General features: G+C 36.6%; 1 protein-coding gene across 32 annotated transcripts in view; it reads right to left on the bottom strand.

Moving 5' to 3' along the window:
- Positions 1–16,596, bottom strand: part of LOC129793468 (titin) — a 165,947-nt gene that overhangs the window by 19,607 nt on the left and 129,744 nt on the right. For 15 of the 32 annotated variants that reach the window (XM_055833503.1, XM_055833507.1, XM_055833511.1 and 12 more), the window contains 3 exons: positions 6,751–14,292; positions 3,428–6,109; positions 38–2,878 (listed from right to left, as the gene is read on the bottom strand). The exons of 14 other annotated variants lie outside the window; for them this stretch is intronic. In XM_055833503.1, the coding sequence (XP_055689478.1) occupies positions 38–2,878; positions 3,428–6,109; positions 6,751–14,292 (13,065 nt within the window). The remainder of the gene's footprint in view (positions 1–37; positions 2,879–3,427; positions 6,110–6,750; positions 14,293–16,596) is intronic. 3 more of the 32 variants (XM_055833512.1, XM_055833514.1, XM_055833516.1) reach the window with 3 other exon arrangements.

The raw sequence follows: 16,596 nt of genomic DNA, 5'->3' as shown, positions 1-16,596 counted from the left end.
ATTAAGACTTGCTTCAATCAATATGAAGAAGACTTACGTGGAGATTCAATTTGTTCAGTGTCTTCGTGTTTTGGAGTTTCATCTTTCTCTGGAGCAGTTTCTGGAGAATCTTTAGTTTTCGGTGTCTTCTTGCGCTTGATTTTCTTAGTTTTTGGCGCATCGTCTCGCTCGTCGTCACTTATTTGAGGAGACGACGGTTCGTATGGTTTGAGTTTCATGTCTCGGTCTGGTTCATCTTTCTGTGTTTCTGTGTCAGGTTGTGGCTTCTTGAATGGCTTCAGAGCAATCTCAGGTTGCTCTTCTTCCGGTTTAGGGCCTTGTTTTGCTCTGAGTTTGATCTCCTCTTCAGGAATGTCTTCGGGTTTCTTTGGTTTGCCCTTCACGAGTGGAATTTCAACAGTTTCAGGTTGTGGTTCAGTTTTCTTCTTGCGTTTGTGCTTTGGTTTCTCTTCGGGCGTTTCTTCTGGTACGTGTTCTTCGTGTTCTGGTTCTTCTGGTTCATAAGGCGGAATTTCTGAAGGTTCAAAATCAAATTCAAGATAGGTTGGTAATTTAGAATCATCCTTTGGTTTCTTTTTCTTTGAAGGCTTCTCTTCTTGAGGCTCCTTCTTTTTGGGTTTCTTTTCTTCTTCAACTTCTTCAGTTGGTTTCTTTTCGGGAATTGCTTTAAGCTTCACTTCTTCAGGTACTTCTTCTTCCTGGGGTTTCTTTTTGCCTTTACCTAATTTCAACGTCTTTTCTTCAGGAGTTTCTTCCTTCTTTTCTTTCTTTGGTCTTTTATAGCCTTCAGTTTCAGGTGCCTCATCAGAGCTACTTTCGTATTTTTCATATTTCTCTAATTGAGGTCTTTCTAGATCTTCTTTGAGCTCTTCTGGAAGTTTAAACTTCTTGATTTTCTTCTTCTTGGGCAATTTCTCAGCCTCTTCAACGTTTCGAGAGAGAATTCCAGCATCACGAATTGTATTCATGTCGAAAATGACTAATTTTAATGTCTCTGGGGGATATTCAACATGAGTAATTTTGCTCTTCAGCTTCTTTTTCGGGAAGCTGATTTCATCTATGCTAGTTCTCTCGATTGGTTTAGGCTTTTTGAGTTTTAATTTCTGAGGAAGATCAGCCACATCAACCACATCAACCTTTGTTGGTTTCTGTTCTATACGCTCGATTTTCATAGGTTTGGGCTTTTCTTTCTTGTCTTCTTTTGGTTTCTTTTTCGGTTTTTCTTCATCCTCAAACTTTTCATATGACTCGAGTTCTGTCTTTGGAATTTCAGCTTCAATCATTTGCTGAATAAGATCTAATTCATCATCTTTCTTTGGCTTCTTCACCACCTTCTTTTTCTTTTTCTTTTCTCCAGCAATTTCTTCTTCTGGAACTTCTTCCTGTTCTTCTGGTACTTCTTGTACCTCAGGCTTTTCTTCTCGAATTTCATCTTCTTCTACTTTGGGAGCCTCAATAACTTTTTCTTCAGTTTTCTTAATCTTCTTAACAATTTTCTTCTTCTTTGGTTTTTCATCTTCAGGAGCCTCTTCTTGAGGAATTTCTTCTTTTTCTGGACCTTCTGTTACTTCTTCAACTTCCGGTTGAATTTCCTCTTCTTCTACTTTCGGTTCCTCTACTGGTTCTTCTTCCTTCTTTGTTTTCTTAACAATTTTCTTTTTCTTTATTTTTTCTTCTTGAGGAACTTCTTCTGAAGGCATTTCTTCAGGTGCTTCCACAATCTTTGTTTGCTCTTCTGAAGCTTCTTCAGGCTGAAGCGCTTCAATTATATCTTCTTCTGTTTTCTTTGTTTTCTTAACAATTTTCTTTTTCTTTGGCTGTTCTTCAGGTAACTCTTCAGAAGGTTTCTCTTCTGGAGCTTCTTCAAGTGGTTGTTCTTCTTCAGGAACATCTTCTTTGGTCAATTTTGGTTCTTCCTTCTTGACCTTCTTCTTTTTAGGTTTATCTTCACCTTCAAACTTTTCGTACGTTTCAAGCTCCGTCTTTGGAATCTCAGCATCAATCATTTGTTGAATGAGATCCAAATCATCATCCTTTTTGGGCTTCTTCACAACCTTCTTTTTCTTAAGTTTCTTTTCTCCTGGAATTTCTTCTGTGGGTTGTTCTTCTTCCGGAGCTTCCTCAACTTCAGGCTGCTCCTCAGGAATTTCTTGTTCTTCGACCTTTGGTGACTCAGTTACTTCCTCCACCTTCTTGGTCTTTTTAACAGATTTCTTTTTCTTTGACTTTTCACCTTCCGGAGTTTCTTCTTCAACAGCCTCCGGGATTTCTTCAGTCTCAGGCTGTACCTCCGAAATTTCTTCTTCAGTCACTTGACGTGCTTCAATTGTTTCTTCTTCAGGTTTTTCACCCTTTTTGACCTTCTTAATTGTTTTCTTTTTCTTTTCACTTTCTTGAGTTTCTTCTTCAACAGGCTTTTCTTCGGGAAGTTCCAGTATGTTTTCGATCTCAGATTCTTGTTCCTGTATTTCCTCTTTAACTGGTTGTGATTCTTCTGTTATTTTTCCTTCCGTTTCCTTAACCAATTTCTTTTTCTTTGGTTTTTCTGCTTTGGGAGTTTCTTCTACCGGCTGTTTTTCTTCTGGAACTTGTTCAACCTCAAATTGTTTTTCTGGAACTTCTTCTTCAGTTACTTCTGGTGTTTCAATTATTTCACCTTCAGTTTTTTCTATTTTTTTCGGTTTCTTTGTGATTTTTCTTTTCTTTGGCATTGCTTCTTCATTGGGTATTTCTTCTTCCTTTGGTAGATCATTTTTTTCCTCAGAGCTTTGATCGGGTTTTGGAACAATTTGTGTGTCTGTGATTTGTGGTGTGTCTTGTATGCCAATTGCTGGTTTCTTTACTTCATTGTCTGGTTCAATTTCTTGTGTTTTGTCGTCTGTAAAAACATAATTATATATCATTCTGTCTATAATATACAAAAGATTTTGTGTAGCTTTTGTATTCAAATTAAAAGTATAAATTATTTTATAATTCCACAGATAATCTGCAAACATAGTTCTGGGCGTGTAGATTTATGAGTGGGTAGGCACGTCTCAAGGAGAGAACGGAAAATAAGCATCACCCACAATACGACGAGGCCAAAGAGAAAAAATTGTGTGAAGCCAACACCAAATTATTAACCACAAAGTAAGTACATAGAATATTAGTTTATCTCCGATCTTTCCACATTGTTTCATCACATCTTATGTAAAGTTAAGACAGTGATTGTTTTTGTTTTAATTAAACATATAAATCCTTTGTAAAAGAAAACAAAAACCTCTCACAATTTTATAGACAACCCTTAAAACTATAATTATATGCGTATAATATGTAGATAAAAAAAACTAAAAATTTTCGTAGCATAATTTGAAGCAGTATTTTGTAAAATGCTGCAGAAAATGCTTCCGTGTTAAGGCTTGCTTCAATCAATATGAAGAAGACTTACGTGGAGATTCAATTTGTTCAGTGTCTTCGTGTTTTGGAGTTTCATCTTTCTCTGGAGCAGTTTCTGGAGAATCTTTAGTTTTCGGTGTCTTCTTGCGCTTGATTTTCTTAGTTTTTGGCGCATCGTCTCGCTCGTCGTCACTTATTTGAGGAGACGACGGTTCGTATGGTTTGAGTTTCATGTCTCGGTCTGGTTCATCTTTCTGTGTTTCTGTGTCAGGTTGTGGATTCTTGAATGGCTTCAGAGCAATCTCAGGTTGCTCTTCTTCCGGTTTAGGGCCTTGTTTTGCTCTCAATTTTACTTCTTCTTCCGGAATTACCTCTGGTTTCTTTGGTTTACCTTTCTTCAGAGGAATCTCAACCGTTTCAGGCTGAGGTTCAGTTTTCTTCTTGCGTTTGTGCTTTGGTTTCTCTTCGGGCGTTTCTTCTGGTACGTGTTCTTCGTGTTCTGGTTCTTCTGGTTCATAAGGCGGAATTTCTGAAGGTTCAAAATCAAATTCAAGAGGAGCTGGTAATTTAGAATCATCCTTTGGTTTCTTTTTCTTTGAAGGCTTCTCTTCTTGAGGCTCCTTCTTTTTGGGTTTCTTTTCTTCTTCAACTTCTTCAGTTGGTTTCTTTTCGGGAATTGCTTTAAGCTTCACTTCTTCGGAAGTTTCTTCCTCTTGAGGCTTCTTTTTGCCTTTACCTAATTTCAACGTCTTTTCTTCAGGAGTTTCTTCCTTCTTTTCTTTCTTTGGTCTTTTATAGCCTTCAGTTTCAGGTGCCTCATCAGAGCTACTTTCGTATTTTTCATATTTCTCTAATTGAGGTCTTTCTAGATCTTCTTTGAGCTCTTCTGGAAGTTTAAACTTCTTGATTTTCTTCTTCTTGGGCAATTTCTCAGCCTCTTCAACGTTTCGAGAGAGAATTCCAGCATCACGAATTGTATTCATGTCGAAAATGACTAATTTTAATGTCTCTGGGGGATATTCAACATGAGTAATTTTGCTCTTCAGCTTCTTTTTCGGGAAGCTGATTTCATCTATGCTAGTTCTCTCGATTGGTTTAGGCTTTTTGAGTTTTAATTTCTGAGGAAGATCAGCCACATCAACCACATCAACCTTTGTTGGTTTCTGTTCTATACGCTCGATTTTCATAGGTTTGGGCTTTTCTTTCTTGTCTTCTTTTGGTTTCTTTTTCGGTTTTTCTTCATCCTCAAACTTTTCATATGACTCGAGTTCTGTCTTTGGAATTTCAGCTTCAATCATTTGCTGAATAAGATCTAATTCATCATCTTTCTTTGGCTTCTTCACCACCTTCTTTTTCTTTTTCTTTTCTCCAGCAATTTCTTCTTCTGGAACTTCTTCCTGTTCTTCTGGTACTTCTTGTACCTCAGGCTTTTCTTCTGGAATTTCCTCTTCTTCTACTTTGGGAGCCTCAATAACTTCTTCTTCAGTTTTCTTAATCTTCTTAACAATTTTCTTCTTCTTTGGTTTTTCATCTTCAGGAGCCTCTTCTTGAGGAATTTCTTCTTTTTCTGGACCTTCTGTTACTTCTTCAACTTCCGGTTGAATTTCCTCTTCTTCTACTTTCGTTGCCTCCACTATTTCTTCTTCCTTCTTTGTTTTCTTAACAATTTTCTTTTTCTTTATTTTTTCTTCTTGAGGAACTTCTTCTGAAGGCATTTCTTCTGGTGCTTCCTCAACCTGTGGTTGCTCTTCTGAAGCTTCTTCAGGTTGAAGCGCTTCAATTATTTCTTTTTCTGTTTTCTTTGTTTTCTTAACAATTTTCTTTTTCTTTGGCTGTTCTTCAGGTAGCTCTTCAGGAGGTTTCTCTTCTGGAGCTTCTTCAAGTGGTTGTTCTTCTTCAGGAACATCTTCTTTGGTCAATTTTGGTTCTTCCTTCTTGACCTTCTTCTTTTTAGGTTTATCTTCACCTTCAAACTTTTCGTACGTTTCAAGCTCCGTCTTTGGAATTTCGGCATCAATCATTTGTTGAATGAGATCCAAATCATCATCCTTTTTGGGCTTCTTCACAACCTTCTTTTTCTTAAGTTTCTTTTCTCCTGGAATTTCTTCTGTGGGTTGTTCTTCTTCCGGAGCTTCCTCAACTTCAGGCTGCTCCTCAGGAATTTCTTCTTCTTCGACCTTTGGTGCCTCAGTTACTTCTTCTTGAAGCATTTTCGTCTTTTTAACAGATTTCTTTTTCTTTGGCTTTTCACCTTCCGGAGTTTCTTCTTCAACAGCCTCCGAAATTACTTCAGTCTCAGGCTGTACCTCCGGAATTTTTTCTTCAGTCACTTGACGTGCTTCAATTGTTTCTTCTTCAGGTTTTTCGCCCTTTTTGACCTTCTTAATTATTTTCTTTTTCTTTGGCTTTTCACCTTCCGGAGTTTCTTCTTCAACAGCCTCCGGGATTTCTTCAGTCTCAGGCTGTACCTCCGGAATTTCTTCTTCAGTCACTTGAGGTGCTTCAATTGTTTCTTCTTCAGGTTTTTCGCCCTTTTTGACCTTCTTAATTATTTTCTTTTTCTTTGGCTTTTCACCTTCCGGAGTTTCTTCTGTAGGTTCACTAGTCTTTTCAAGTATTTTTGTGTCATCAGTTTCTTCTAAATCTGGTTTTGTAAGTGTTTTAGGAACAATCTCCTGATCTTCTGCTGATGTGTCTTGAACGATGTTCGACACCGGTTCGTGTGTAACATCGTCTGTAAAGTATTCATTACATATAAACAAAATTTAATAAAATACATGTAATAATCTAATTAATTTGTATTTTTTGTGGCTTTTAAAGAGTAATTTTTAATGTATCATATTATATACATATATTAATACATAATGGACATATCAGTTTTGTTTCACACAATTTCAGTCGTTTTGAAATATCAGTCAAAGTCTTACATAATTGATAAAATTTCGTTACCTTTTCGAGAATATATTCTCTGATATCAAATCAGAAAAACAGAAAGCATTAGAATCCCAAATGAGCATAAAAACTATTTAATGTCGAATGTATGTAGATATTAGTCATAATAAAAAATTCAATAATTAAATAAAAAAAAATACCCTTATCTTGTAAGAAGTTTCACAATCATACCGCACGTTAGAATTTACAAAGCATTCAATTTTATTTGAAACTATTACACATACACACTTTAAGTGTAACATAAATAATATATAATAGGACTTTAATCAAAAAATATACCTTTTAGTAAAACTGTAATCATTAAATTCTATGTAGGTATTATTTTAAAATATTTACTGAAGTAAGTTACTTTCTTACTAAAAGCAATTTTCTGAGCAAAGTACCCGTACGTTTGAAATTTCGATTTTTCATAAGGAAACTTACGTGGGGATTCAATTTGTTCAGTGTCTTCGTGTTTTGGAGTTTCATCTTTCTCTGGAGCAGTTTCTGGAGAATCTTTAGTTTTCGGTGTCTTCTTGCGCTTGATTTTCTTAGTTTTTGGCGCATCGTCTCGCTCGTCGTCACTTATTTGAGGAGACGACGGTTCGTATGGTTTGAGTTTCATGTCTCGGTCTGGTTCATCTTTCTGTGTTTCTGTGTCAGGTTGTGGCTTCTTGAATGGCTTCAGAGCAATCTCAGGTTGCTCTTCTTCCGGTTTAGGGCCTTGTTTTGCTCTGAGTTTGATCTCCTCTTCAGGAATGTCTTCGGGTTTCTTTGGTTTGCCCTTCACGAGTGGAATTTCAACAGTTTCAGGTTGTGGTTCAGTTTTCTTCTTGCGTTTGTGCTTTGGTTTCTCTTCGGGCGTTTCTTCTGGTACGTGTTCTTCGTGTTCTGGTTCTTCTGGTTCATAAGGCGGAATTTCTGTAGGTTCAAAATCAAATTCAAGAGGAGCTGGTAATTTAGAATCATCTTTTGGTTTCTTTTTCTTTGAAGGCTTCTCTTCCTTAGGCTCCTTCTTTTTGGGTTTCTTTTCTTCTTCAACTTCTTCAGTTGGTTTCTTTTCGGGAATTCCTTTGAGCTTCACTTCTTCAGGAATTTCTTCCTCTTGAGGCTTCTTTTTGCCTTTACCCAGTTTGAGTGTTTTTTCTTCAGGAGTTTCTTCCTTCTTTTCTTTCTTTGGTCTTTTATAGCCTTCAGTCTCTGGAGCTTCATCAGAGCTACTTTCGTATTTTTCATATTTCTCTAACTGAGATCTCTCCAAATCATCTTTTGGCTCTTCTGGGAGCTTGAACTTCTTGATTTTCTTCTTCTTTGGCAACTTCTCAGCTTCTTCCATATTTCGTGAAAGAATCCCAACATCGCGAATAGTATTCATGTCGAATATTACTATTTTAGATATTTCTGGGGGATATTCAATATGAGTAATTTTACTCTTCAATTTGGTTTTAAGAAAACTGACTTCTTCATCGGTTTTCTTTTCAATTATCTTAGGCTTTTTGAGTTTAAGTTTCTGAGGAAGATCTGCAACATCGACAATTTCTGCTTTTTTAGGTTTCATTTCTTTTCTCTCGATCTTCATTGGTTTGGGCTTTCCTTTTTCCTCAACTTGGGGTATCTGATCTTCTTTCTGCTCATCCTCGAACTTTTCGTACGTCTCGAGTTCTGTTTTTGGAATTTCTGCTTCAATCATCTGTTGAATGAGGTCCATTTCATCATCTTTCTTTGTTTTCTTCACCACCTTCTTTTTCTTTGGTTTCTTGCCTACATCTTTTGGCCCTTCTTCTGGTACTTCACCTTCAACATCTTCTGGTTGCTCCTCCAATTCAGGTTGAGTCTCTTCCAAAATCTCAGTTTCTTCAACAGGTTTCTCTTCAACTTGTTTATCCTCCTGAGGAGTTTTCTTTATTACTTTCTTCTTTTTCTTTGGCTTTTCTGTTTCTTCTGGAGTTTCTTTGGGACTGACTTCCGATATTTGGGGAACTTCTTCATCTTCTGGAATTTCTTCTTCTTTTGAAATATCACTGGTTTTAGGTGTTTCAGATGTTTCTTCCGGAGTTTGTTCCTTCTTCACAATCTTTTTAACAACCTTCTTTTTCTTTGGTTTATCTTTGGTGTCTTCTTGTGTCTCATCTTCAGGCTTTAGAGCTTTCTTAAGCAATTCTAATTCAATCATTTTCTCAATAACGACAACTTCATCCTCACTCGGTTTTGCTAACATAGGTACGAAAAGCTCTGGAATTTCCTCTTTGTCAGATCTAACATCAGTTACAGATTCTGTGACTTCTACAACGCCACCCTTCTTTGTCTTCTTGATGATTTTCTTTTTCTTTTTAATGCCTGGTTGTTCAACATCTTCGACAATTTCTTCTGTGGTTTCAATTTTCACAGTTTCTTCAGTGGGTGCTTCTTCTGTTACATCTCCAATCTGAGGGAATTCTTCTGAGATCTTTTCTGTAATTTCGACTACTCCACCCTTCTTTGTTTTCTTAATGATCTTCTTCTTTTTCTTGAGACCTGGCTGTTCAACATCTTCAACAATTTCTTCAGTGGTTTCAACTTTAATTGTCTCTTCAGGTGTTTCTTCGATAACTTCTTGAATTTGCGGGAATTCTTCAGAAATATCTTCCGTTACTTCTATGACGCCACCCTTCTTTGTCTTTTTGATGATCTTCTTCTTCTTCTTGATACCTGGCTGATCAACGTCTTCAACAATTTCTTCTGTGGTTTCAATTTTCACAGTTTCTTCAGTGGGTGCTTCTTCTGTTACGTCTTCAATCTGAGGGAATTCTTCTGAGATCTTTTCTGTAATTTCGATTACTCCACCCTTCTTTGTTTTCTTAATGATCTTTTTCTTTTTCTTGAGACCTGGCTGTTCAACATCTTCAACAATTTCTTCAGTGGTTTCAACTTTAATTGTCTCTTCAGGTGTTTCTTCGATAACTTCTTGAATTTGCGGGAATTCTTCAGAAATATCTTCCGTTACTTCTATGACGCCACCCTTCTTTGTCTTTTTGATGATCTTCTTCTTCTTCTTGATACCTGGCTGATCAACGTCTTCAACAATTTCTTCTGTGGTTTCAATTTTCACAGTTTCTTCAGTGGGTGCTTCTTCTGTTACATCTTCAATCTGAGGGAATTCTTCTGAGATCTTTTCTGTAATTTCGACTACTCCACCCTTCTTTGTCTTCTTAATGATCTTCTTCTTTTTCTTGAGACCTGGCTGTTCAACATCTTCAACAATTACTTCAGTGGTTTCAACTTTAATTGTCTCTTCAGGTGTTTCTTCGATAACTTCTTGAATTTGCGGGAATTCTTCAGAAATATCTTCCGTTACTTCTATGACGCCACCCTTCTTTGTCTTTTTGATGATCTTCTTCTTCTTCTTGATACCTGGCTGATCAACGTCTTCAACAATTTCTTCTGTGGTTTCAATTTTCACAGTTTCTTCAGTGGGTGCTTCTTCTGTTACGTCTTCAATCTGAGGGAATTCTTCTGAGATCTTTTCTGTAATTTCGACTACTCCACCCTTCTTTGTTTTCTTAATGATCTTCTTCTTTTTCTTGAGACCTGGCTGTTCAACATCTTCAACAATTACTTCAGTGGTTTCAACTTTAATTGTCTCTTCAGGTGTTTCTTCGATAACTTCTTGAATTTGCGGGAATTCTTCAGAAATATCTTCCGTTACTTCTATGACGCCACCCTTCTTTGTCTTTTTGATGATCTTCTTCTTCTTCTTGATACCTGGCTGATCAACGTCTTCAACAATTTCTTCTGTGGTTTCAATTTTCACAGTTTCTTCAGTGGGTGCTTCTTCTGTTACGTCTTCAATCTGAGGGAATTCTTCTGAGATCTTTTCTGTAATTTCGACTACTCCACCCTTCTTTGTTTTCTTAATGATCTTCTTCTTTTTCTTGAGACCTGGCTGTTCAACATCTTCAACAATTTCTTCAGTGGTTTCAACTTTAATTGTCTCTTCAGGTGTTTCTTCGATAACTTCTTGAATTTGCGGGAATTCTTCAGAAATATCTTCCGTTACTTCTATGACGCCACCCTTCTTTGTCTTTTTGATGATCTTCTTCTTCTTCTTGATACCTGGCTGATCAACGTCTTCAACAATTTCTTCTGTGGTTTCAATTTTCACAGTTTCTTCAGTGGGTGCTTCTTCTGTTACGTCTTCAATCTGAGGGAATTCTTCTGAGATCTTTTCTGTAATTTCGACTACTCCACCCTTCTTTGTTTTCTTAATGATCTTCTTCTTTTTCTTGAGACCTGGCTGTTCAACATCTTCAACAATTACTTCAGTGGTTTCAACTTTAATTGTCTCTTCAGGTGTTTCTTCGATAACTTCTTGAATTTGCGGGAATTCTTCAGAAATATCTTCCGTTACTTCTATGACGCCACCCTTCTTTGTCTTTTTGATGATCTTCTTCTTCTTCTTGATACCTGGCTGATCAACGTCTTCAACAATTTCTTCTGTGGTTTCAATTTTCACAGTTTCTTCAGTGGGTGCTTCTTCTGTTACGTCTTCAATCTGAGGGAATTCTTCTGAGATCTTTTCTGTAATTTCGACTACTCCACCCTTCTTTGTTTTCTTAATGATCTTCTTCTTTTTCTTGAGACCTGGCTGTTCAACATCTTCAACAATTTCTTCAGTGGTTTCAACTTTAATTGTCTCTTCAGGTGTTTCTTCGATAACTTCTTGAATTTGCGGGAATTCTTCAGAAATATCTTCCGTTACTTCTATGACGCCACCCTTCTTTGTCTTTTTGATGATCTTCTTCTTCTTCTTGATACCTGGCTGATCAACGTCTTCAACAATTTCTTCTGTGGTTTCAATTTTCACAGTTTCTTCAGTGGGTGCTTCTTCTGTTACATCTTCAATCTGAGGGAATTCTTCTGAGATCTTTTCTGTAATTTCGACTACTCCACCCTTCTTTGTCTTCTTAATGATCTTCTTCTTTTTCTTGAGACCTGGCTGTTCAACATCTTCAACAATTTCTTCAGTGGTTTCAACTTTAATTGTCTCTTCAGGTGTTTCTTCGATAACTTCTTGAATTTGCGGGAATTCTTCAGAAATATCTTCCGTTACTTCTATGACGCCACCCTTCTTTGTCTTTTTGATGATCTTCTTCTTCTTCTTGATACCTGGCTGATCAACGTCTTCAACAATTTCTTCTGTGGTTTCAATTTTCACAGTTTCTTCAGTGGGTGCTTCTTCTGTTACGTCTTCAATCTGAGGGAATTCTTCTGAGATCTTTTCTGTAATTTCGACTACTCCACCCTTCTTTGTTTTCTTAATGATCTTCTTCTTTTTCTTGAGACCTGGCTGTTCAACATCTTCAACAATTTCTTCAGTGGTTTCAACTTTAATTGTCTCTTCAGGTGTTTCTTCGATAACTTCTTGAATTTGCGGGAATTCTTCAGAAATATCTTCCGTTACTTCTATGACGCCACCCTTCTTTGTCTTTTTGATGATCTTCTTCTTCTTCTTGATACCTGGCTGATCAACGTCTTCAACAATTTCTTCTGTGGTTTCAATTTTCACAGTTTCTTCAGTGGGTGCTTCTTCTGTTACATCTTCAATCTGAGGGAATTCTTCTGAGATCTTTTCTGTAATTTCGACTACTCCACCCTTCTTTGTCTTCTTAATGATCTTCTTCTTTTTCTTGAGACCTGGCTGTTCAACATCTTCAACAATTTCTTCAGTGGTTTCAACTTTAATTGTCTCTTCAGGTGTTTCTTCGATAACTTCTTGAATTTGCGGGAATTCTTCAGAAATATCTTCCGTTACTTCTATGACGCCACCCTTCTTTGACTTTTTGATGATCTTCTTCTTCTTCTTGATACCTGGCTGATCAACGTCTTCAACAATTTCTTCTGTGGTTTCAATTTTCACAGTTTCTTCAGTGGGTGCTTCTTCTGTTACGTCTTCAATCTGAGGGAATTCTTCTGAGATCTTTTCTGTAATTTCGACTACTCCACCCTTCTTTGTTTTCTTAATGATCTTCTTCTTTTTCTTGAGACCTGGCTGTTCAACATCTTCAACAATTTCTTCAGTGGTTTCAACTTTAATTGTCTCTTCAGGTGTTTCTTCGATAACTTCTTGAATTTGCGGGAATTCTTCAGAAATATCTTCCGTTACTTCTATGACGCCACCCTTCTTTGTCTTTTTGATGATCTTCTTCTTCTTCTTGATACCTGGCTGATCAACGTCTTCAACAATTTCTTCTGTGGTTTCAATTTTCACAGTTTCTTCAGTGGGTGCTTCTTCTGTTACGTCTTCAATCTGAGGGAATTCTTCTGAGATCTTTTCTGTAATTTCGACTACTCCACCCTTCTTTGTTTTCTTAATGATCTTCTTCTTTTTCTTGAGACCTGGCTGTTCAACATCTTCAACAATTTCTTCAGTGGTTTCAACTTTAATTGTCTCTTCAGGTGTTTCTTCGATAACTTCTTGAATTTGCGGGAATTCTTCAGAAATATCTTCCGTTACTTCTATGACGCCACCCTTCTTTGTCTTTTTGATGATCTTCTTCTTCTTCTTGATACCTGGCTGATCAACGTCTTCAACAATTTCTTCTGTGGTTTCAATTTTCACAGTATCTTCAGTGGGTGCTTCTTCTGTTACGTCTTCAATCTGAGGGAATTCTTCTGAGATCTTTTCTGTAATTTCGACTACTCCACCCTTCTTTGTTTTCTTAATGATCTTCTTCTTTTTCTTGAGACCTGGCTGTTCAACATCTTCAACAATTTCTTCAGTGGTTTCAACTTTAATTGTCTCTTCAGGTGTTTCTTCGATAACTTCTTGAATTTGCGGGAATTCTTCAGAAATATCTTCCGTTACTTCTATGACGCCACCCTTCTTTGTCTTTTTGATGATCTTCTTCTTCTTCTTGATACCTGGCTGATCAACGTCTTCAACAATTTCTTCTGTGGTTTCAATTTTCACAGTTTCTTCAGTGGGTGCTTCTTCTGTTACGTCTTCAATCTGAGGGAATTCTTCTGAGATCTTTTCTGTAATTTCGACTACTCCACCCTTCTTTGTCTTCTTAATGATCTTCTTCTTTTTCTTGAGACCTGGCTGTTCAACATCTTCAACAATTTCTTCAGTGGTTTCAACTTTAATTGTCTCTTCAGGTGTTTCTTCGATAACTTCTTGAATTTGCGGGAATTCTTCAGAAATATCTTCCGTTACTTCTATGACGCCACCCTTCTTTGTCTTTTTGATGATCTTCTTCTTCTTCTTGATACCTGGCTGATCAACGTCTTCAACAATTTCTTCTGTGGTTTCAATTTTCACAGTTTCTTCAGTGGGTGCTTCTTCTGTTACGTCTTCAATCTGAGGGAATTCTTCTGAGATCTTTTCTGTAATTTCGACTACTCCACCCTTCTTTGTTTTCTTAATGATCTTCTTCTTTTTCTTGAGACCTGGCTGTTCAACATCTTCAACAATTTCTTCAGTGGTTTCAACTTTAATTGTCTCTTCAGGTGTTTCTTCGATAACTTCTTGAATTTGCGGGAATTCTTCAGAAATATCTTCCGTTACTTCTATGACGCCACCCTTCTTTGTCTTTTTGATGATCTTCTTCTTCTTCTTGATACCTGGCTGATCAACGTCTTCAACAATTTCTTCTGTGGTTTCAATTTTCACAGTTTCTTCAGTGGGTGCTTCTTCTGTTACGTCTTCAATCTGAGGGAATTCTTCTGAGATCTTTTCTGTAATTTCGACTATTCCACCTTTCTTTGTTTTCTTAATTATCTTCTTTTTCCTCCTTGAGCCCTCTTTGTCTGTTTCTATTACAGTTTCTTCTATAATTTCTGTGGTTTCAATTTCTTTTGGTTTGTCTTGTGTGTCATCTGGTTCGTGTTGTTCAACTGTTTGTTCTATAGTCTTCCTCCGTTTCTTTGGTGTTTTCTTTCCTTGTGCTTCTGGTTGTTTTTCCTGGTTGACTTCTGGCATATCTTCTGTCTGATCTTTTGGATGTTCTGCAAAATTCGTTTTAAAAGTTTATTACAATTATTTGACTGTAAAATCCAATTAATGTTTTTCTCCGTTTATGCGGAAAATATTTTTCGTTTTTTTGTTTTGTATAAATTTAATAACTTGTTTAGTATGATAATCTTATATGTAGTTATATACCATTGTGATTATATATATTTTTAAAACTTTTTTTGAATGATGAAAAATCCATTAACGGCTGTTGAAAATGTGCGGAGAAAATCATCGGAAACGCAGCCAAGAAAAATGAATTTTTGAATGTTTTAATATTTTTATGACTGTATATTTTCAATGGTATTACCTTATGAAAATCATTGTAACGAAGAAATATGTATGTGAAAATTATGAAGGGTACCTTTTGTAATTTTTTACAGATGAATGTGAATGTTTTTCTTTTATACGATATCGGGTTTATAACAAAGAGTTTTCCCATAATAATTGTACTCTGCAGCTTCAATTTTGTACCTCTAATACTTATAGGAATCCACATAACCAATTATGCTTAAATACTTTATTAGTTCCTGCTTAACTTAAAAGATTTACATAAAATTTAATAACTGATACCTATTTCAGAAAATTATTCCTATGACTTTCTACATAATATAACACTGAGTAACAGAACGATCTCAACTTTGTAAACGAAGAAATTATTTTCAGTGAGTAGTTAAGTCAACCCTCGAATGTGTAAATATTTATAATTATGTACATAGATTGTTTACTACATAAAGAATATATTGTGTAAGGAGCATGGACATTTTGGTCTACTTAATACTCAAAAGTGAATCTTCAAATTTGCAAAATGTTGAAATCGTACTGTGACTCCTTTTATCATTAAATAATAAAATTTCATTATGAGACTTACTTGGACTTAAAGGCGCTTCAAGATCTGCAGCATATATACTAAAGGAATCTACTTCTGTGCACACAACTAGGTCATCAGGTTCTCCCTTGTTAGTAGGTTTAACAATTCTAATTTTACTACGTTTAGTAGAATCATCTCTCTCATCGTCACTAATTTGAGGAGACGACGGTTCGTATGGTTTGAGTTTCATGTCTCGGTCTGGTTCATCTTTCTGTGTTTCTGTGTCAGGTTGTGGCTTCTTGAATGGCTTCAGAGCAATCTCAGGTTGCTCTTCTTCCGGTTTAGGGCCTTGTTTTGCTCTGAGTTTGATCTCCTCTTCAGGAATGTCTTCGGGTTTCTTTGGTTTGCCCTTCACGAGTGGAATTTCAACAGTTTCAGGTTGTGGTTCAGTTTTCTTCTTGCGTTTGTGCTTTGGTTTCTCTTCGGGCGTTTCTTCTGGTACGTGTTCTTCGTGTTCTGGTTCTTCTGGTTTATAGGGCGGAATTTCTGAAGGTTCAAAATCAAATTCAAGAGGAGCTGGTAATTTAGAATCATCCTTTGGTTTCTTTTTCTTTGAAGGCTTCTCTTCTTGAGGCTCCTTCTTTTTGGGTTTCTTTTCTTCTTCAACTTCTTCAGTTGGTTTCTTTTCGGGAATCGGTTTTAATTTAACTTCTTCTGGAATTTCTTCCTCTTGAGGCTTCTTTTTGCCTTTACCTATTTTTAGGGTCTTTTCTTCAGGAGTTTCTTCCTTCTTTTCTTTTTTTGGTCTTTTATAGCCTTCAGTCTCTGGAGCTTCATCAGAGCTACTTTCGTATTTTTCATATTTCTCTAACTGAGGTCTCTCCAAATCATCTTTTGGCTCTTCTGGGAGTTTGAACTTCTTGATTTTCTTCTTCTTGGGCAACTTCTCGGCTTCTTCGAGATTTCGTGAGAGAATGCCTGCATCTCGAATGCTATTGAGATCAATAATAACTAAGTTGATGATTGTAGGAGGATATTCAACGTAGGTGATTTTACTCTTCAACTTTATTTTGGTAAATGTGACTTCGTCGTCTCCTTTCCTTTCGATTTGCTTTGGTTTCTTTGGTTTGCCCTTCACGAGTGGAATTTCAACAGTTTCAGGCTGTGTTTCAGTTTTCTTCTTGCGTTTGTGCTTTGGTTTCTCTTCGGGCGTTTCTTCTGGTACGTGTTCTTCGTGTTCTGGTTCTTCTGGTTCATAAGGCGGAATTTCTGAAGGTTCAAAATCGAATTCCAGTGGAGCTGGTAACTTAGAATCATCCTTTGGTTTCTTTTTCTTTGAAGGCTTCTCTTCCTTAGGCTCCTTCTTTTTGGGTTTCTTTTCTTCTTCAACTTCTTCAGTTGGTTTCTTTTCGGGAATCGGTTTTAATTTAACTTCTTCTGGAACATCTTCCTCTTGAGGCTTCTTTTTGCCTTTACCTATTTTTAGGGT

The sequence above is a fragment of the Lutzomyia longipalpis genome, chromosome 3 (assembly GCF_024334085.1).
Source record: "Lutzomyia longipalpis isolate SR_M1_2022 chromosome 3, ASM2433408v1".
Lineage (NCBI taxonomy): Eukaryota > Metazoa > Arthropoda > Insecta > Diptera > Psychodidae > Lutzomyia > Lutzomyia longipalpis.
Note: the sequence above shows the minus strand (reverse complement) of the source record. Positions and strands in the feature narration are given on the sequence as shown.